At 50.0% G+C, this 21,572-nt stretch overlaps 1 protein-coding gene across 4 annotated transcripts in view; it reads left to right on the top strand.

Moving 5' to 3' along the window:
* Nucleotides 1-10,120: 10,120 nt before the first annotated feature.
* P4HA2 (prolyl 4-hydroxylase subunit alpha 2) overlaps nt 10,121-21,572 on the top strand; it is a 37,569-nt gene continuing 26,117 nt past the window's right edge. For 2 of the 4 annotated variants that reach the window (XM_003259933.4, XM_003259932.4), the window contains exons 1-5: nt 10,247-10,320; nt 10,877-11,012; nt 19,375-19,474; nt 20,164-20,260; nt 20,665-20,816. In XM_003259933.4, the coding sequence (XP_003259981.2) occupies nt 19,387-19,474; nt 20,164-20,260; nt 20,665-20,816 (337 nt within the window). In that variant the 5' untranslated portion in view covers nt 10,247-10,320; nt 10,877-11,012; nt 19,375-19,386. Of the gene's footprint in view, nt 10,321-10,876; nt 11,013-19,374; nt 19,475-20,163; nt 20,261-20,664; nt 20,817-21,572 lie in introns of all 4 variants that reach the window. The other 2 variants (XM_030818479.1, XM_003259931.4) reach the window with 1 other exon arrangement.

Here is a 21,572-nt window from a genome sequence, read left to right as displayed (position 1 = left end):
GCCAAGAAGATGTACTGTCCAAGCCATCCCTTCTCCCTTGGGCTCTGATTTCTACAGATGATAGGGGTACACATCTTCCCGATTCCAAGCCTGCAACTAGCTGGTTCAGGGTGTGGAATAAGGCCAGAGTCTGGTTGAAAGTCACTATTAGGCTCTGGTTCAGAGTCAAGATTAAGGGCAGAGCCAGAGGACAAAGGACAGAATCTCCTCCTTCCCATGTGAAAGGCCAGATCCACACGCTTGCGTATGCATGTGAATCCCTCTGTGCGTGAGCATACAAATGTGCGTGTGTGTGTGTGTGTGTGTGTGTGTGAATGTGTGTGTGTTGGTGGGTGAGAGCCCTCTTTCCTTAGGCTATGGCCAAGTTGCTCTGCTTTTCAGGCACTAGAAGGTCAGGGATTATCAAGCTTCTCACAGGTTTATGCAAATGTTTGAAACATGAAAAAAATATAGAAAGCTATAAAAAATGTAAATACTAAGTATAGCAAATGTTAACAGTATGTCATAGTCATAGTCAGCTGAAGTTAAGCCATGTTCTTGTGTGGTTAAGTTTAAAATGTATTTATGTGGGATGTGGGTGTGTGGAATAGGTTTGATGTGGAATGAGCTAGTCAGGACCTTTGGAGGAATGAGTGCCCTGGCCTCCTTGTGGTGGGTAAGAGTCCCAGGGCAGTGTCCTGCAGGGGCACAAGGCAGGGCTGACCAGCAAGTTCAAATTCTGGTGTCTACTTAAGGGAAGGGGAGATCAGAGCTGCAACTGGAGCTGATACTAGCAGGGCAGTGGAGGGCAGGAAAGAGGCCACAGGAGGGTTTAGGGTCCTTGAGGCAGGAATGAGCAGGCCTCAGCCACGCCAGTGATTCAGGCTTTTGTGATCACGTGGTGGCAGATTGGGATTAGGGCTAGCCACTGACAGCTCATGTGGTTTTTTGTTTTTTTCTTTTTTGAGACGTAGTCTTGCTTTGTTGCCCAGGCTGGAATGCAGTGGCGTGATCTTGGCTCACTGCAAGCTTTGCCTCCTAGGTTCAAGCGATTCTTCTGCCTCAGCCTCCCGAGCAGCTGGGACTACAGGCACACACCACCACGCCCAGCTAATTTTTGTATTTTTAGTAGAGATGAGGTTTCACCATGTTGGCCAGGCTGTTCTTGGTCTTGAACTCCTGACCTCGTGATCCACCCACCTTGGCCTCCCCAAAGTGATGGGATTACAGCCGTGAGCCATCTCACCCGGCCGATTTTTCTTTTTTTTAATTAGCAAAAGATAATCCCTTTCCAATCCACTTTATTTCCATCTACTGAAAACTTGTTGTAATGACTATGCACATCTATGATGTCTGCCAAGTAAATGGAGCCCCAGGCTTCATTGTGCAGTGCACCAATTCAGCAATGTTTGATTGGGCTAGGATCACTCATGGATAGATTCATGGACACTAATCTTGCTCCTGAAAGGATATAAGGTGTCTTACAGACATCTTTCATTATAGCAAAGTGAAGTACATTCATTTAAAAATAGAGAGACGCAGCCTGGGCAACATGGCGAGACCCCGTCTCTACAAAAATAAATAAAAATTTGGCCATGTGTGGTAGCATGCACCTGTGGTCCCACCGGAGACGCTGAGGTAGGAAGATTGCTTGAGCCTGGGAGGCTGAGGCCGCAGTGAGCCTCTGAACTCCAGCCTGTGTTCGTACACTGCACTTCAGCCTGGAGAGAGTGAGACCCTGTCTCAAAAAAAAAAAAAAAAAAAAAAAAGGAGAGGAAGGGTGGCACCAGGAGAGTTTGTGATGAAACCGTCATTAAATGGGTGGTTACCTCACAATGAAAGGAGTCTCATATTTGAGGAAGCCAGACACTGTGATTAGGATTCCATCTCAGCCTGAAACCCAGAAGAGTGCTGGCGTGTTCTCTGGAGGCAGCCAATTTTCACTCTCCGTTCTTGTACTGTCTCGGGGCTGCCACTAATTTCCTTTAGCAAGGGCTGCTCTAGGGTAACAGGGCTGAGGGGGCCTGGATGACAAGTAGGACCTCATCCCTAAAAGGGATCTCAGAATGGGGGGCAGAGCATTCAACAAATATTTACAGAATAAATGAATGAGCAAAGGAACATAGCCCTTCCTACTTTACTTCACCAATTCTTAACTCTATCCACTTCTCTCTCTATTCATTGGCAGTTCCCAGTTCAGGTCACTATCAGCTGTCACCCCACCTCAGCCAAGCTCTGCTCCTCCTTCTCCCCCTCTCACCCACAGTAGAAAGGGTGTTTTTCCCAAATCCCAAATCTTATCCTGCTTCTCCCCTGCCTTTGCTCTGGGGTGTCTGCTCCTTGTCTTCAGCCTCACATCCAAATCCTTTTTTGTGGTCCATGAGGACTCAGGTGATCTGTCCCTGGGATCTCTGCAGCTTTACCTCTTATTACTCCCCTACAGTCTGCTCCACCGTTGTTCCCCAATCAAGGGCTTCCAGGGTTTGGCCTTGGAGGCTTGTGACAATAAACTGGGGAGATGTATTAGTGTGCTAAGGCGGCCATAACAAAATATCACAGCCTGAGTGGCTTAAACAATAGAAATTCATTTTCTCGTAGTTCTGGAGGCCGAAAGTCCAAGGTTGAGGTGTCAACAGGGCAGGTTCCTGGTGAGGTCTGTCTTCCTGGCTTGTAGATGGTCACCTTCTTGCTATGTCCTCACATGGCCTCATCTTTGTGCAAATGTGGAGAGATACAACTCTCTTGTCTCTCCTCTTCTTATAAGGACACCAGTCGTATTCAAGTAAGGCTTCACCTTTATGACCTCACTTAACCTTTATTAACCTTTTTATAGGTCTTATCTCTACTGGCTTCGACATTTTAACAAGGCCTGAAAAAAACATTAAAAATACTAAACTTTCAGCCTTTTAGATAGTAGCTACATCAGATGCCCAATAGCTATCCTTAACCCTCACCTCATCACCTATCGCTAATCCCCACCCAGCCCCAATATAGGGTCAGGACTGGGGAAGGAAGGACGGGTGGCTGCTGGACTGTAATAATAATTCTAAAAGTGTGCTTTAGAGTATATACATCAAAATATCAGATTTCAAGCACCATTCCTAGCTAACTCCTGCCCTCTGGACATTTGCACTAGTCCAGAGCCTCTTGCCCAGGATGGAGGTGAAGTGAGGAGGAAAGCTGTAGTCTAAGCTCACTCTATACCGTGGGGGGCGTGCCCTGGACTTGCTGGGTAATTGCAGTTCCTGAAGGTCTTGGCGTGCCTGTAATGACAGCTCAGACTGATTGCTGACTCTGCTTGTCTTGGGTTGCAGGGGTCCATGGAGGAGGCAACTGGTAGGAGAGTTGTAGCCTGCTTTGGTTTTTGCACCCACCAGAAGGCTCAGGGATTAGGGGGGCACTCTCTAGGGACCCACGTGGTCTTGCCCAGCCTGTCTCCACAGGCTTCTGGGGATTCTGCCAGATTATCTTTCCCTCTTCCAGGGTCAACCACCAGGCTATAAGACCAGACTACTGGATAGGCCCTATTTCAGAAGCAGTAGGGCCACCACTAGGTAGCCCCACTCAAAGCTGCACCTCTTGCTGTCAGTGTTTGGCCTTGAGTCAAAGCGCTGGCCAATTGAGACACACCTGGTCTTTCCTCAGTCTCTAAGGGGATAAACCTAGGGTGGCTTGAGGATTGTTTCCAGGCTCCAGTGGACAGCTGCACGCGGAATGTGCCGAAGAATACAGATGTGTATCTACATATACAATGCCCTCTGTGTGGCATTGGTTGAACCTGAGGGCCTTGCTCTGGGAAATTCCATGGAAGGCCAGATAGTCGTAAACCCTGACCAGTCCTCCAGCTGCTGCAGTGGTTCCAGGGCCTGCAAGAGTCATCGGCATTCAGGGAGGCTTCAGTGCCAAGCAGTGGAGCTTGCCCCACTCCCCTTCCCCAAAACAGGGATCACAGGTGAGGAGGAGTGGAGGAGGCTGGGGCAGGGCAGGCTGAGGAGGCTCCTGTTTAGAGTTAAGGGCTATGCCCCACCCACCCTCCTATTCATCCAATTTCCTGTCCGCCCAGCACAGATGTTTTTACTATCCCTTCTGGGGAAACACCAGGTTCTTCCTTCGGGGTGGGGATGGCAGGCAGACAAGTCCAGACTGCTTCAAGGAGCCATTGGCCAGGGATATTGCCTAGGGACACCATGGAGGTAGACCGTCATTTGGCAATGCCCTGGCCATGCTGAGGTGAAAGGTTATAGGCCATGCCTGATCTTGAGCCTGGGAAGTGTCTAAGACTGGGTCTAGGTAGGCAGTACCTCCTACTGGTAGCCTTTCCCAGCTGGAAAGGCTTGGGCTTTTCCCTCCCTAGACAAAGTTGCTGGGCGGGCCTCTGCTTATCTACTAGTTTTTATACTAGACAGAGCCCCTTTGATACGTGTGGTCCCTGAATCCCCTGCCTTGACCTCAACTTGTGATCAGCAAATGTTTGAGTAAACACCATAGAGCTGTTCCAGAAGGGAGGTATGGCTTTGTTCATACAATGGATTTCGGGAGAAGGGATGTGAATCTCTAAAACATGCTGTGATGTGTGACTGTTAAAGATGGTTGTGGATTCATTAAGTGACACACACTGGGTGTACTCAATGAGGTCTGCTAGAGGCCACAATAGTGGGAATGTCTACTCGTTCATTCATGTATTTTTGTTCACCAATTCCTGTCTAGGCTCTGGGTGCCAGACCCTATGCTAGAGCTGGAGACACAGTGATGAATAGGTTAGAGGCAGTCCCCAGGAGGGCCAAATGGTAAATGAGGTAGACACTGAATGAGGTCAGGTAGCATGTGTGAAACTCATCCATGAGGAGCTCTGGGGCCTACGGCAGGATCTGGCTCAGGCTAGACTCAGAAAGGCTTTTGAAAGAACAACCTTTTGGGAAGTGAGTGTTCTAGGCAGGAGGAATAACACATTCAAAGGCCAGGGAACTGAAAAGTGCCTGGAGTGGCTGCTGCATCAAGTTTGAGGCTGTGCATAAGAAGAGAGACCATCAGGGCTGGATAAAGGGGATTGGCAGCATTGGCAAGATTTGTGTCTACCCTTGGGTCCATGGAATACCTTTGAGAGGTTCTATATGGAAATAACATGATGGGAATCACATGATTACAATGTCATTCTGCCCTGTGTAATGGAGTAAGGATAGAGGGAGCTGAGTAGAAGAGTGGGCTAGGATGGATTGTCCAAGTGAGAGATGGTGGTGTCCTGAATTTGGTCTGCGACAGCAGGGTTGGGGAGAAGTAAGTGAACTGAGAGAGATCCACCAGGCAAGATCTCCAGGGTGGGCATGCAGTGGGAAAGAAAAGGGAAGTGACTGGGAGATGGTGATGTTTGCTGAGATGTAGGAAATGCTGGAGCAGAAGCAGTTTGGGTGGTATGGGCTGTGGTATGGGGGAGATGTTTCATCCTGGCTGAACCTGCTGCTGGAGATGCCCCAAAAGCAGTGGCAGGGGGGGTCCCCATACGGGACTACCCCAAACCATCCTGAAATGGTTGGGATTCCAAAGAAAGTAGCACTTTAGTGATCAGTCCAAAGCATTTATTGGAGAAATTTCTCGGTCTCTAAGGGGGCTGCAGTACATCCTCTAGGCAGACAGCAAGACAGGGATGTTCTATCTAGGTATGCCTGCCGCAAGGGGGTGGCTGGGTATGGAATTTCTATGAGATTTTAAGGAATTTGGCTCAGGGTCGGGGCTAGTTTCTTTCAGTGTTTCGGGCAACAATCTAAACACCTTTATCAGTGCCTGGGAAAGTTTAAGGCCCCAGCTCGGGCTCAAGCCTACAGGAAAAAACCTTCGGCTGTCTGAGTCATAGAGTGGTCAAGGCATTTGGTATTTGTCAGGAGAGAGAAAAAAGTGGGGGAACCTGGGGGACCCTACATGAGATAATGAGTTCACTTATCAAGTGCCCACAAAGAAAAGGCTGTGACGATGTGGGTCTGGAGTGGACCCAAGCTGGAGATTCAAAACTGAGTGATAGATTTACATGGGTCCAGAAGCCTTCGAGGGTGTGGAGGAATGTCAAATGTAGTGGATTAAATGGTGCCCCCCAACCTCACCAAATTGCATTCATGTCCTACTACCTGGATCCTGTGAATGTGACCTTATTTGGAAAAATGGACCTTACAGATATTATTAAGTTACAGGTTATTAGGGGAGCTATTGCGGTGGTTCCAGGGCCTGCAAGAGTCATCAGCATTTAGGGAGGCTTCAGTGCCAAACCTCCCTGGATTACCTGGGTAGACCTCCCAATCTGCCCTGGATTACCTGGGAAGATCCTATAGCCAATGACAGTTATTTTTATAAGAAACAGAAGGGCAGAAGATGCAGACACTGAGGAGAAGGGCAGGTGAAGATGGAGGCAGAGATTCATGTGATACAGCCACAAGCCAAGGAACTCCTGAGCCACCAGGAGCTGGAAGAGGCAAGGAGGGGTTCGCCCCTAGAACCTTCAGAGGGAGCACACCCTGGTAACATTTTGATTTTGGACTTCTGGCCTCCAGAACTGTGAGAGAATAAACTTCTGTTGACTTAAGCCACCTAGCTCATGGTAATTTGTTTTGGCAACCCCAGGAAATGAATAGATCAGGAGCCCAGATGGAGACTGAGGGCCTTATGTTAAGGGCTGAGTGGTGAAAGTGAGGCCACAAAGGCAGAGGTCGGAAATGGTATCTTCTGGGTGGAGGCAGGTAGAGGAAAAGGAATATAAGAACAAATGAATGGCCACTTCCTGCAAGGCAGGAAGACCAAGGAGACATGATCCTCTGAAGTCCTGCCCTTTCTCGAGGCCTCAGATTTTTAGGAGGATATCTGACCAATGCTGTGGTCCTGAGCTGCCAGGACTCCAAGACCCTGCGGAGGTCTTACTCACGCCTTTGGAGACTAAATCCTACAGTGTGGAGCAAGGTATTGAAGAGATATCCGTCCATTCAAGGGGTTAGCAAATATTTATTGAGCCCAGTTCTGTGGTGGGAAAATGGCAATGGACAAATGCATGCATAGCTTATGTACTCCCAGACCTCCCAGGCCAGTAGGGGAAGACGTTACCCAAGTGATCATTCGATTTTATCAACTCTGGCAAGTGTTACGAAGCACACAGGGACATGAGAAGCTGTTATGGGAGGTTTTTTTTTTTTTTTTTTTTTTTTTGAGACAGAGTCTTGCTCTTGTCACCCAGGCTGGAGTGTGATGGCACGATCTTGGCTTACTGCAACCTCTGCCTCCTGGGTTCAAGCGATTCTCCCACCTCAGCCTCCCTAGTAGCTGGGATTACAGACACCCGCCATCATGCGTGGCTAATTTTTTTTTTTTTTTGATGGAGTCTCGCTCTGTCGCCCAGGCTGGAGGGCAGTGGCACGATCTCGGCTCACTGCAAGCTCTGCCTCCCAGGTTCACCCCATTCTCCTGCCTCAGCCTCACGAGTAGCTGGGACTACAGGCACCCGCCATCACACCCGGCTAATTTTTTGTATTTTTAGTAGAGACGGGGTTTCACCATGTTAGTCAGGATGGTCTCGATCTCCTGAACTTGTGATCCACCCACCTCGGCCTCCCAAAGTGCTGGGATTACAGGCGTGAGCCACCGCGCCTGGCCATGCCCGGTTAATTTTTGTATTGCTGTAGAGATGGGGTTTCACCATGTCGGCCATGCTGGTCTCGAGCTCCTGACCTCAGTTGATCTGTCCACCTCAGCCTTCCAAAGTGCTGGGATTACAGGTGTGAGCCACCATGCCTGGTCTGTTATGGGAGGTTTTGACCTACTCACGGAAGTAAGGAAAATCTCTCTGCCTCTGAGGGAATCTGAAGGATTCTGATGGTTTTAACCAGGGAGGGAAAAATTTTTTCTAGACAGAAGGAACAGCATGTATAAAGGTCTGGGGTGGGGAGGGGGAATGGCCAGTTAGAGAGACTGGAGGAAGTTCGATGTGGTTACAGAAGTGAGCAGAGGCCAAACCATGTGGAACCTTATAAACCACTTTTCGATGTTTCTCAAGATCAGTGCAATTTCCCAGCTGCAAGTAATGGGCTCAGATCTGCATTTTGAGATCATCACGGTTGTAGTGAAGGAGAGATGAGAGGGAACAAAAATGGAGGAGCAGCCCGTCAGGAAAGTGTTGCCGTCACTCATGTGAAAAAGATAGAGAGAAGTGGGTGGATTAGAGGGAGATTTAGGGGTAAAATTGAACAGACTTGGGATATAGGTAAATAGGGTGTGGGGACGAGGGAGAGGGAGCTGCCAAGTATGCCTGGAACTGATGGGAAGTATCTCCTTCAGTACAGCAGTGAAGACAGGATGTGTGGAGGGGGAAGATGTAGGGGAGAACAAGAACTCTGTGTTGGACATATTGCCATTGAGGTGCCTGTGGACACTCAAGTGGGGATGTACACTGAACAGTGAGTTATATTAATCTGGGGCTCAGCAGTAAGGATAAGGGTAAAGAGAGAAATTTGTGTCACCTGCATGTAAAGAGAAGCGGGAAGTGGAAAGCCTAGACCTGAGTTTTGAGGAATCCCCAACATTTACTAATGGGGAGAGGATGCTGAAGAAACTTGAGCAGAGGTGGCCAGAGAGGATGAGGGGAAACCGTGGGAAATCAGTGTTCCAGAGGGGCTGTGGTCATCGCTGGGTGTCAGACGCTGCTCAGGGCCCTGGCAGATGAGGTCTGAAGAACAGCTGTTGAATTTAGAGATTGGAGGCTACAGTTTATTGAGACCTGGTTTGGTGCTGTTAGGGAGCTAGAAGGCTGACTGCAGGGCCTGAAGAGTGGGAGACACAGCTCTTTTAGGGCCTGAAGAGTGGGAGACACAGCTCTTTTAGGGCCTGAAGAGTGGGAGAGACATGAGGATGGGGAGACAGCTCTTTCAAGAAACTCTGCTGTGGTTGAGAACAGAGACACTCAGTGGGGTCCAATGAGGGTTTTGTTCCCATAGTAGAGGCTTGAACACATTCATAGGCCAATGGGAAAGATCCAGTTGAGAGCGGGTGTTTGAGCCTTCAGGAGAGAAAAGGGATGATCCATGGGGCAAACTCCTGAGAAGGGGGAGGAGATGGAAGGAAGCTTCCTTCTGTGGATGCAGCAGATGCAGGAGGGTTTCTGTGTGGTTTTAGTCGGGCTCGGGCCGGTGGCTGACGCAGGCAGGCACAGTGGCTCACCCATGTTTTATGTGTATTCCGTGTGCGTGCTCCTGCTTTCCCCAGGTCTGGGCCGCCTGCCTGGCCCGTGTGCCATAGGGAATATCCACACTGGGCCTGGGCGGAGGCTGGGCATCTCCCGCTCTGGGCTTGCTCCCTGATGAGATTCTCAGACCGTGCTTCCCCTCATTCATGAGAGGAAGGTTCACAGAGCAGGCGTGGGAACCTGCCTGGCCGCCAGAGCCTCCTTCCGCTCAGGCTGAGGTTTGCTGCATCTCTGTCCTTATTCCCTTCTAGACTGGATTGGCTGAACCAGGTGTCCACTCTTTTTGGCCCATGGCATAAAGAAGGGTTTGGGCAACCCAGTGTGTCCCAGGTTGTTACCGGCCCCCCGCCTCCACCCCCACCCAGCCTTTGATGGACCCCCTTCTCATCAATCTATCACCCCTGCACATGCCACCAGGACTGCCTGGACCAGAGCCCGAGACTCTGAAACCCATTGGGAGCTCGGCCCTGGGAATGGGCCTTCCAATCTTGGTCTCCAGGGGGTGGGCCCCAGGTCCCTAGTCTTCCTCAGGGTCTTCTCCACTGGTCTGCCTCCTCTCCTGATACCCAGTTCGTAGCCGGGGTGATCCCAGCCTCCCGTAACAGCCTCCTTGTGGTGGTGCTGGGAAGAAGGGGCCCGTGTACCCGGCAGGGCCCCCCAGGCAATGGGCATGAGCGCAGGCAGGGAAATCCCGTCAGCCTCCAGGGACGCCCTCCCTACAGCCCTGGCGCGGGGATCGCGTCGTGGCGACCTCTCCAGGCGCCCAGGGGCTGGGGAGGAGGGTGGGCCAAGGCCCGCAGGTGGGGGGCGCCAAAGCCAGGCGGGCGCGGAGTACGTGCGGGGCGCTGCGGGTGGCATGAAGGGCGCGGGCGGCCAGCTCCGGCTCCCGCGAGGCCGGGTAGCCTGGGCGTTCCCAGGGGTCGCAGAAGACGGCGAACCCCGCCGAAGCCCCCGGAGCTCGGAGCAGGACGCAGGCAGGCGTGTGGAGCGTGAGGTGGGGACGTGGCGGCGGCTCAAGTGGGCGGAGCCCCGGCCGCGGCCGGAGGCGGAGTCGCCAAGGGAGGAGGTGCCGAGCTGACCGGGCGACGCCGCGGGAGGTTCTGGAAACGCCCGGAGCTGCGAGTGTCCAGGTGAGCGCTCCGCCCGCTCAGCCGCCAGATCAACCCCAGCGCTGGGGCGCAGGCTGGGGTCGCCAGGCTGTGCGTTCTGCCCGCGCGGGGCCGAGAGTTAGGGGCCGGGGCCGGGGCCGGGGGTCGCGCCGCTAGCCGCCAGCAACGCAGCCCGGGCCGCAACCCTGCACCCTCCGCCCTGTTCCTGTCTGGGTTCTTGTCCCGCCGCCCTCAAGCCTTCCCGAGCTGAGGGTGGTGAGGTCAGCGGCGCCCTTCGTGCAGTTCCCTCGGCGGTCGGGCGGGGCTGGGAACTTGGCCGCTTTTCCCTGTCAGGCTCCCGGGAAGTGGCGGCCTGACCCCGGGCTGCCGGCTATTGGGAGAGGGGGCGCGGCGTCCGCCTGGCCCTGAGGGGCCTCTTCATATTGGCTAAGCCTGTTCTGCACCCTCCCAAGGGCTGGGAGTCCGAGGTCTTGTCCGGGCAGGGTCCAACTTGGAGCCCATTAGATGGGCCATTGGATCAGAAAGTCTTTTCTCCCCCAGACATCCTTGTGGAACCAGCGTTGTTTTTCCTTGGCAGCTGCGGAGACCCGTGATAATTCGTTAACTAATTCAACAAACGGGACCCTTCTGTGTGCCAGAAACCGCAAGCAGTTGCTAACCCAGTGGGACAGGCGGATTGGAAGAGCGGGAAGGTCCTGGCCCAGAGCAGTGTGGTGAGCGCTGTGCTGGAAGGGAATGCGGGTTGTGGGTACTTGGTAGAGCACTGACTGGCTCCGGCCAGAGGACTTCCCGGAGGAGGTGACCCATGAGCTGGAGTGGTCAGAGGAAGGCTGGCAAAAGGGCAGCGTGGACAGAGGAACAGCCTATATGAGTGGGAGCAGAGACCTTGGCCAATGTCATTCCTTATGGCCTTGTAGTGGAAGCAAGGTGATGGGGAAGGAACACTGTAGGGGATAGCTGTCCACGGACACTGTCTACAAGACCCTGGAGTGAGACGACTTGCCTGGTACTGTGCCCTGCATGTGTAAGATGCCCAGTTGACCCTCGCAGTATGAGCCTGGATCAGGGCACTTCCTGCCTCAGGTATTGCTGGGCAGCCCAGGTGGGTCCTTGGCCTTTGTGTTCTATTTGACCCTTTAAGATGGTGCAGGAGAATACAAAAAATTATCCGGGCATGGTGGTGCGCACCTGTAGTCCCAGCTACTCGGGAGGCTGAGGCAGGACAATCGCTTGAACCTGGGAGGCAGAGGTTGCAGTGAGTTGAGATCGCCCCACTGCACTCCAGCCTGGGCGACAGAGCGAGACTCCATCTCAAAAAAGAAAAAAAAAAGAGAGATGGTGCAGGAGAGCACTGAGATCCCTCCCAAGACTGAGACTGTTGTCTTTTGCTGTAGCGTGACACCTGAGATTTGTGCTTCTTGATATAGACTACCTGGAGCCTCACAGCCCCAGCCCTCTTGTAGGAAATCCTGTCCTAAGAGCAAGGGCTGGAGTCTGTTACATTGTAGCTTGGGGCATTCTTAAATGTCCCAGACTTTGCAGAGATCCGTTGTCCACCTAAGAATTTATAGGATGTTTTTGGGGTCCGCTGCTTGTTCTCAGCCTATATCTCATCTGACATTAACAGGTTCCATAATTTAGTCTCTGTTAAATGAACTAGGATCTCCTTTGGCTTGTACTTAAACTGCCCCTGAAGTGTCCAGGGTGCAGCTGCTCACTGTGGTTCTGGGCCTCAGGGCCCAGTCTCTCTGTTTGCTTCTCCCCACTCACAGAATGTTTGGTCTTTGAATTCTTTTCTTTTAGGGCCTCCTTGTTCTTACACAGCCAAGTGTCCACTGTGTGGCCCAGCCAATGAAGCCATGTAGCAAGCAAGGATGGAGTGAGTTGGCTGGGGGCCTCATCCCAGAGATGCTGTCATACTGGATCACCCTAGTTCTCTGAGAGCCCAGCAGGCAGACTTGGTGACAGTTTAGCTGAGGCGTTGTCTGTGGCATGTGATAGGCCCTTGTATCCTGTCGAAAGCTCTGCACTGGGGTACTGTAGACAGTGCTGACTTAGTCACTGGTTTAGACTGGCCCCAGCTGATCTCAGTTCATCCCTTGAGTGCCTTCTGCCTGTTTTGCTTCTGACTGGAGTGTGCCTGGGGCTGTAATGAGGGACGAGAGAGAGGAGGTGGCTGAGGCACTATTCTTGCCTGTGGGTAGCTCGTACTCTGAGATTGCTGCTTCATATTGGCAGCTGGCCATGTGCCAGGGGAGGAGCCGGGCTGTGAGTGCTCATCAAAGGAAGAGACTACGTGGGTGCAGCTCTGAGGAATGAGTCGGTTGAGGGAATCTAGGGTCTCCTCATTTCCTAAGAAGGCCTCCCTTTTTCACTCTGCCCTCCCACATCCTTGGGAGGGTCTGAGACTGGAAGCAAGGCCTTGGCTGATTTGTGGCCACGCTGGCTGATAGTGTGCAGAGGGCTAGGAGGTGTGTCCCTGGCTCCTGGGGTCTGTCAAGAGTTTACTATTATGCAGATGGAAGTTGGCAGGAAAAGCTGTGATGCAAGTACATGCAAGCCCAGCAGAGTGCTGGAGTGAGAGTTAAACTTTGGGAAAGTTGCTCACATCTAGCAATTTGGACATTTGAAGTTCCTTAGGGTAAGACATCAGCCTGTCCTAGAGCAAAGAGGGCTGAAGGTCCTGTGGTCTGTGGGCTTTGTGTTAGGGACATGGAATGAGGGATAGAAAGACAGTTTTTTTTTTTTTTGTTTGTTTGTTTTTTCACAGAGCAGAGGGGAATGAAAAGTCTGGATGATTTACCGGAGCCCTAGAAGAGAGTTCTTGTTCAGCTGGTGTCATCGCAGGGCAGAGGATTAAGTGTTTGGGTAGAGTGCTCTTCAGCTCAGATGGAATCTCTCTGAGCCTGGTGACAGGCCAGCATCTGCTCTGGACCTTTCAGGAAGTGCTTGCTTAGAGTGTGGCCTGTTTTGTACCTGGCATTCTGAGGGCCAGGGTGTAATGGAGATCCTCAGGCCTGGGTACTTGTAGGAGCCTGGAATGAGCAGGTCAGAAGCATATAAGTGCGTGAGTTCCTAGAGTATTGGTCCAATCCCCCACCTTTTGCTAGAGAACATTGCTTGATGAGCTTTAGAGCCAGTGATTGACCAGTTCCAGGGTTATCCCCTGATGATCAGTGTACTACATTATACCTGATTCCAGTCTCTCCTGAATTAAATGTTTCATCTCTTGTGGTGCTCCTGGGACGTGGAGATCACCCAATTTCTGCTTTGTTTGCATCTTCACCGTCCCCTAGTCTGGACCTTCTTTCTCACCCAGGAATCAGCTGACTTGGGCTGGGCAGCTGGCTGCCTCAGGTCCACTGATGTTTCTCTGGTGCCCTTGGTACTAATGATTGACATAAATTATGCCTAGTGTGGGGCTACCTGCCAACATCTGTCATCACATTCAGTCCTCCAATAGCCCTATGCGATATAGGTCCTAGTATTGTCTCTATTATATACATGGAGAAGTTGAGGAATCCTATAACTTGTCCAAGGTTACAAAGCCGGGAAGTGGTATGTCTGACCCTAGGGCAGGTGTGCCTATCCATTTGACTATACTGCCTTGCCCTGAGCTGGACTGGCTGGTTATTTGTGAGTGCTGTCATGTCTAAGGTAGGAGTGACTGCCCATCTGAACTTAAGGGACCATGTTGCTGTTTTCTGGGTGCCTGTTGCATTCCTTCCTCTGGTGAGATCCAGCCAGGGATGTCATGGACCTGCTTTATGAACCTTTGGTGTAACCCATGATAAAGTCCTTAACCTGGGCAGGCATGCTCTTCCTGGGCAAAGTGTGGCTCCCTTGTTTGGGAGTCCATTGCACTTTAAGGTAACAGATTACTGAGTAGGACTGGGTTTGACTCTTGGTTCTGTCATTGATTTGCTGTCAGATGTCAGATATGTAGGAAACCCTCTCTCAGACTCAGCTGTTGGTCATTTGTATCTATCTTATATCTGAAATGGAGGTCGTTATCTAGCTTAGAAGGTTTGGGTGAGAATTAGATAGTAGAAATGAAAGATTTTTGGAAACAAATAGTTCTTATCTCAGACTGTGTTCCCAGGAAACACCCTGAGACAGAGCTTAAGTACTTAATGCTTTATTGTAAGGTGTAATTGCAGGGCAGCCAGGGTGAGGGAAAACGAAAGTGAGGTGCAGGCCTGTGCAATGGCTCATGCCTATAATCCCAGCGCTTTGGGAGGCCGAGGTGGGTGGATTGCTTGAGGTCAGGAGTTTAAGACCAGCTGGCCAGTATGGTGAAACCGCATCTCTACTAAAAATACAAAAATTAGCTGGGCATGGTGGCACACGCCTGTAGTCCAAGCTACTCAGGAGGCTGAGGCAGGAGAATCTCTTGAACCCAGGAAGTGGAGGTTGCATTGAGCCAATATTGTGCCACTACACTCCAGCCTGGGCGACAGAGCGAGACTGTCTCAAAAAAATAAAAGAAAAAAAAAAAGTGAGGTATAAAGGAGAATGGGAGGTGGTGTTTTAGCAAGCTGGCTACTGTGCACGGAGATGTACTTGGTTACCCTATGAGGGCCCTTTGGTAGCTACTGGGGAGGCCAGTCTGGTACTTCAACAGAGTCTGGAGATAGTGAGAGGAGCCAGAGATTCTGGCATGGGCCTGGATAGTCTCCTCCACTTGGCTGAGGCAAAGGAAATACCCTGGGACCTGGGAGACAGGTGAGACCAAGGGGTTGCAAGGTGGGACGTAAGATGCATCCAATATAGTGGTATATGGATTTTATCCTCAAGTGTAGTTCCCTTTTATGAGTTAGTCTCATCCAGACTGCCAAGTCTCTGCCAAGACTGTGACTGAAAACCCAACTTGGCTTTTGCATGTCAGTTTTAACAGCCTTCTCTGCTACTTCATTGTCAATTTACTGAAGCAAGACTTTGTGGTGTTGATGGTACCCAGGTGGGGAAGTGGAAGTCAACCACTGTTCATGTACCAGACAGAGAAAGTATGTGGATAGATACAGATAAAGATCTTGGCTTTATTAGGTTCTTGGTGAAGGAGAATATTTTTTCACATAAAGTAGTTGTTGAAGATACGAAACCTGGCATGGTGAGATGAGGCTTGAGAGGGCAGCAGGGCCTGATCACACAGTCAAAAGGACCCTTTGGGCTAAAGAGTTTGAACTTTATCCTGATGGCAGTAGAGAGCCAAAGGAGGGCCTTGATAAACTATGCTGGCTACTTTGTAGAGCAGAGGTGGGAGGAAGGCCAGGTGACATGTGGAGAGGCCAGTGTAGTGGGGGCCAGGATGGCTGTAGGGGAAGTTAGGGGTGGCTCAGATCAGGGTGACGACTGAGGCTAAGGAGAGTAGAGTGCCCCCCATACTTGCCTAGGGTGCTGTGGCAGCAGCTTATGGGCCTGAATGGACATCCACGTGCTTTGGTGGCAGGGTCTCCTGGAGCCTCTGGATCCTCTTAGGCTGAACACACAGGTCCTTTCAGCCCTGTTATCCTAGAGTTGGACGTAGCGGGGAGTCATGTCCAGTTAGGTTTTCCCCCTTCACAGAAGGCAGGCAGCTTCTTGTTCAGTGCCAAGCAAGACCAGTTTGTTCTCAGCAAGCTCATGTTCTGTCTCTAGGCTGTTAAATACATTGTTAAAACTCAAGCTGTTGCATTTGGGTTGCAGCTGGGAGCTTGGCAGAGGGTCTGCCTGATGAGGTAAGGAGAGAAGCTAAGGACGCTGCTGGTTTGCAGCTGGAAACATCTTTTCATGGCCATTTGGCCAGATTGTGAATGTCTTTTCCAAAGTGCAGGTTTGGTGGGACCTCTGGTTGTATGTCTTGGAATTGCCCCGTGTTGAGAAACAGTGCCAGTCGCCTGATGGGTGAATCACTGTTGCTGGGATGTTGGCGGGTTTTGCAGGACTTCCCTGTGGGGGTCTAAACACTGGGGCTGGCAGGTCCTGTTTGGAGTCTGTTTGAGAAGGGCCTGCTTTGTTTTCTTTACATTTGAAGCATATGATAAAATAATTTTAAAAATTGCTAGAGAATTTCTTGTAGAAAGAGAAACAAGCGTAAAAATAAAAAGAAATTATTTCACCAAGATATAGCCAGATGTATGACTCTTTTCTTGCATCTCTGTATATACACACACACATTAATTTTTCCTTACAAAAATGGAATTATAGAGTGCATATTATTTGGGGCCCACTTTTCTCACTTAACAGTATGCTTAGATCTCTCCATGTTGATATATAGTATTCATTCTTAATATACTCCATAAAAACTCATTGTATAGAAGAAATGTAAAATCTTCTATTGTTCTGGTTTCCTAATTTGAACATGTGTGTGGTGAAGTATTTTTTGTTGTGTTCCTGGTATGGGACAGACATTGTTCTAAACTCTGGGAATGCAGCACAGATAAAACTCAGTATTGGTTTTCTGCTCAAGATGTCACTTTGTTTTTCATAAAAGTGGGTTTGACATTGTTCACCTCCAGACTTATTCCAGTTGGATTTTGAGAGTTACTGGGAGGGCTTTTGGCAGCACTGGACGCTTTGCAGGGGCACTTAGCAGGTACCACATACTTTTACCTACTCTGTCTTAAGCAAGCTGTGGGCATAGTTATGAGATGGGATGGAGGTTGGCCTTTCCCACATTGTGGGGCACAGTCCCTCTTGGATGCTGCCTCTTCCCAATCTGACTCTAATTAGAGGACTTTTTGTACAGAGCCTTTTGAGTTACGGGGCCCAGGCTTGAGAGAAATGGGGTAGGGCTCCGGAGTACCCCTGCCAGAGATGTCAGTGTTGATGCAGTCTGGGAGCTGCTTGGAGGTGCCCAGCTCTCCAGGCTAGCAGAGTTAGTTATCCCCTTCTGCAACCAGAGCAAGACTTTGCAGGCTCTTGGTAGGTAAGTCATCTGTAATTACCTGTGATTCTTTGAGGCTCTGCCCAAACCCCATCTGTGATTCTTTGAGGCTGTGCCTCCAGGCTGAGATTCAAGAACGGGCTCAGTCTAAGCCAGATCGCACATTCCAGAGAAATCACAGCTGGTATTCATGTAATGAAGAAACCTGGCTTTTCCCTGAGTGTTGTGAGGTATGAACCATAGATGATAGGAGCAGAATGATTTGAAAGGAATGGACAGACTTCCTCCCTGGAATTTATCTGGCCTCTAAAAAGGTATGCAACTGCAACTGGAGACACACCTGGGGAGAGATGCTGGGTTCCCCACTTCCAACCATGTCTGGTTTGGAATCCTGCCTGGGCCCTGTTCTCCCACCACCCCAGCTCTGAGGAGCAGTCAGCTGGTCCCTTTCTGCTCATAGATACATCCTCCCAGCTCTATGTTTTCACTGTCCCTTCCCTACATACATACAGAAGGTGCTGAGCCTGAGCCAGTCAAGCCTTTTGAAGAACAAGGAACAGACACCGCATCACTTAGGTATAAGGGGCTTGTGTAAGCAAGAGAGAGGCCTTCTGAAATCCTGGGATAGAGAAGACAGTATAGTAAGGCCTTGGAGCAGACCTGTGGCTAGAACCAGGAGGGCCTGGACTCTCCCTCAGGGCCAGCCCAGGCTTACTCACTTTCTCTTGATTTGCTGTCTTCTGCTGCTTTAACTCCCTAATGGACCCCTTAGCACAATACTCCCTACCCTGCAGCAGGTTCCAGGTTGAAAGATAATTGTCCTGTGTGTCTTGGGACCCCCACACCTAGACTATGACAGGAAGACTGTCAGCTCTGCAGACATTTGGTGTAGGCATGAACACATGGGGCCATTCACTTATTCTTTCCTTCTGATAGAGGATCCATTTGCAGATGGGAGTTGTGGTTGGCCTTCTCTGAGCCTAACCTGGAATCTCAATGGATTAGGATTTCTTCTGAAAGAGTAAGATGAGGAATCGGGTGTGCTGTGTGTCTAATCAAGTGTGGCGGGCAAAAAATTGATGAACTGGCATTAGCTTAGACTTAGAATTCTGTCAGATAAGGCTTATGTTTTCTGGGGGGAAGCATTTGTATTTCCTTTGTTTTGCTTGTTTTGTCTTAGTAAATTTCCATTTGAGCACTCCAGTGGGGTGCTCAAAAGCAGGGCAGGAAGAAGACCAGCAAAGCTGGGGTATAGATGGGTGCTAATCCTCCAGCACAGTCTAGGCTGCATGGCTCAGCTGGGAGACGATATCAGAAGCTTCTGTTGTGGACTGAGGTTTACTGCCAGTAGGGTTTGTCTCAGGTTGTGCCTATTTCTGGGCTGATGAGAAGACAGTAGCTGGCCCCTTTCCCATGTCAGCAGCCCAGCCTGAGGTTTTGGCCATGTGTGGCATATTCATTTTTGTATCCTGAGTGCCTAGATCAGTGCCTGGCATCTGCGGGTCTTCAGTAAATATTTGTGAATGAATGGTGACGGGCCAGTGAGAACAGTGTCTGCCAAGGAGCCTTACTACAGGAAGAACACTGTCTGCCTAGGAGACTGTCTCCTCTGACTGCTCTTTCTCTGGCAGGTGCAGACTGACAAGGGTTAGTTTTATTCCTCTTCTGGCTGGCCATCTGTTGTACACCTTAGTTTGGGTGTTGGTACCCTGGAGGATATTTTGTCAAATTATCTTTCTGTTATTATCTCTCGTGTACTGTTGCCTCCTTGTGGGCAGGGACTGGTTCCCCAGAACCTGGCACTGTCCTGGCATATGTGTTGGAAGGTAAGATAGAAACAAACAGCAGTCTGTGAAATAAGATGGAATGGGCCAGAATCTTGGACTGACAGACCATTGGAACCAGAGCTGACTGTACCCCACTGTGATTCCACCTTCTCATGGTACAGGTGGTTGCTGGGAGTTGAGAGGATGGGCTCTCTCCATAGGGCACATGACTTCCCAGAGCAGGGACTAGAATTGAGCACACATCACTGGCTGCATGCTCTTTGTTCTTTCTGCTGTTTGTCCTTTTTAGCTTCTGTGTGCTAGGCCAGGATTTTGGTATGTTTGATTATCTGCATATGTGTGCACATGCCTATATGTGTCTCCTCACCTAAATTACTCTTTTTCACTTTGTTGATCCAGTGATTGTCACCGAATGCCTTTCAGACGCTTCCCTCTATGACCATGAAACTCTGGGTGTCTGCATTGCTGATGGCCTGGTTTGGTGTCCTGAGCTGTGTGCAGGCCGAATTCTTCACCTCTATTGGTACGTGCCAACAGGACTGTCGTCTCACTGACACTTTGGCTCACATGCCACGGATGTATCTGGCTGCAGCCTGTTCTCATTTAGAGTGGGATAGCCTTAACTACTGGTTTTGACCAGTTCTGAGGAGAGTGGAACTGGCAGAGTTGCTGTTTTACCCTGTAAGATCCCAGTGATCTGGATGTTCAGGGAGCCAGATGTCTGAATTGGGTCTTTCTCCCTGGGAAGTGCAGGCTGCACTTGGGCTCTGGTCTTTTTGACCACCTTGCCCGTGGACCAGAGAGTGGTTCTGAGCAGCAAATCATTTGTATCCTGAGGATCAAGCTTTTCCTATCCTTCTGACCTAAAGTTCAGAGCTTTTTATCCTGTGGTGAGCCCCCAGGATATCCATGCCCCAGTGTCATGACCAGCTATGTAACAGAGAATGAGATTTAGGGCTGCTTCTTGAGTGACATCCAATGCATTTATTTCAAACATCCCCTTGGTGCCTCTGCCTCTTTCTTCCTGAAGTTGGGAGATAGGACCCCATGAGTGCCTAGGCCTCCTTTAACTCCAAGTCCCCATCATCCCCAGAGAGCTGACATGTTCTTGTCCCAGGGACTTGCTTCTGTCCTGCTATTCTGTGCCCCAAGGAAGTAGGCTGGACACCCCTCATCTGTTTCTCACTGGTGCCTTTCTTCTCTCCCTTGCAGGGCACATGACTGACCTGATTTATGCAGAGAAAGAGCTGGTGCAGTCTCTGAAGGAGTACATCCTTGTGGAGGAAGCCAAGCTTTCCAAGATTAAGAGGTGTCCTAAGTCCCCATACCATCCTTAGTTGGCCTTCCTTCCCTTCTGCCCGTCAAGGAACAAGGAAGCCATCCAGGGTGCCTATAAGAGGAAGCCCTTGAGAGGGTGATGTGGGGCTGGCCGGGTTACTTCATGCCAGTCCTTGAGAGGAGCGAAGTATATGGGCTAAGGAGTCACTGTTTATTTTCTATTTAAGACCTTTTCCCTTACATTGGGGGTCCCAGCTGTTATCTAGATTAAGGGGCTAGAAGTATCTGTGGGGAGTTACTGTATTCATTTTTCATTGCCTCTTGATGAAAAGGGCCCCAGAACCTGGCACCAGGGAATTCTCACTAGGGAAATTATCACAGGTCAAGACCTATGTGGGTGGATGCGTTAGTCTTCCTTTTCCTCTGGTTCCACAGCTGGGCCAACAAAATGGAAGCCTTGACTAGCAAGTCAGCTGCTGACGCTGAGGGCTACCTGGCCCACCCTGTGAATGCCTACAAACTGGTGAAGCGGCTAAACACAGACTGGCCTGCGCTGGAGGACCTTGTCCTGCAGGACTCAGCTGCAGGTGAGGGACGGTGAGCAGGTACTTGAGTGAGCCCATATGTTCGTGTGCTCATGCCTGGGTTGTTGTGTCTGAGCCTGTCTTGGGTCTGGGTGTTGGTGGGCAAGTGCATTGTGGAAACAGTACCCTGCTGGTCTCATGGCTCTCTCCCTTCTCTGTGGGGACCTGGAAGTTGGCTGTCATTGGTTTTTAACATGTAGTGATGGTCAGTTCTTTTTTTAGCGTCTTTTTTTTTAGTGTCTGTCTTTTCTTATTTTTTGCTAATGACATTTTTCCAATTATACTTTAGTGATACATGTTTATAGAAAAGTCGGAAAACACAAAAACAAGAGAATTATAATTCTTAATCCAATTGCCCAGTGGTGAGCATTATTAAACTTATAGTTTTTCTACCTATGCATATACATTTAAAAAATGGAACTATACATACATACCAGGGCATGCAAACTCAGTTGCTTGGAGGGACAAATGAATTTACAAGTGTCAAGTGGGCTGGATGGTGGGACCAGGGCAAGTTGGGGAGCATAGGTCTGATCTAAATTCATTCCTATTCATATCTTTTACAAACAAAGCATATCTGTTGGTAGATTTGTGACAGAAGAAAAAATTCTTTCCGTGAATTTCCCAGCTTCTTTATATGCCATTCAGCATTCTTCTGCAACATGATTTTAATGGCTGGATGGTGATTACCTGTCAGATGGTGATAATCTGTCATACTATAATACTGTCAAATGGGTCAAGTCATTGGATATGGGATTT

Source organism: Nomascus leucogenys, chromosome 2 (genome assembly GCF_006542625.1).
Source record: "Nomascus leucogenys isolate Asia chromosome 2, Asia_NLE_v1, whole genome shotgun sequence".
NCBI classification, from domain to species: domain Eukaryota; kingdom Metazoa; phylum Chordata; class Mammalia; order Primates; family Hylobatidae; genus Nomascus; species Nomascus leucogenys.
The sequence above is the reverse complement of the archived record's forward strand: the minus strand, read 5'-3'. Positions and strand labels throughout refer to the sequence as shown.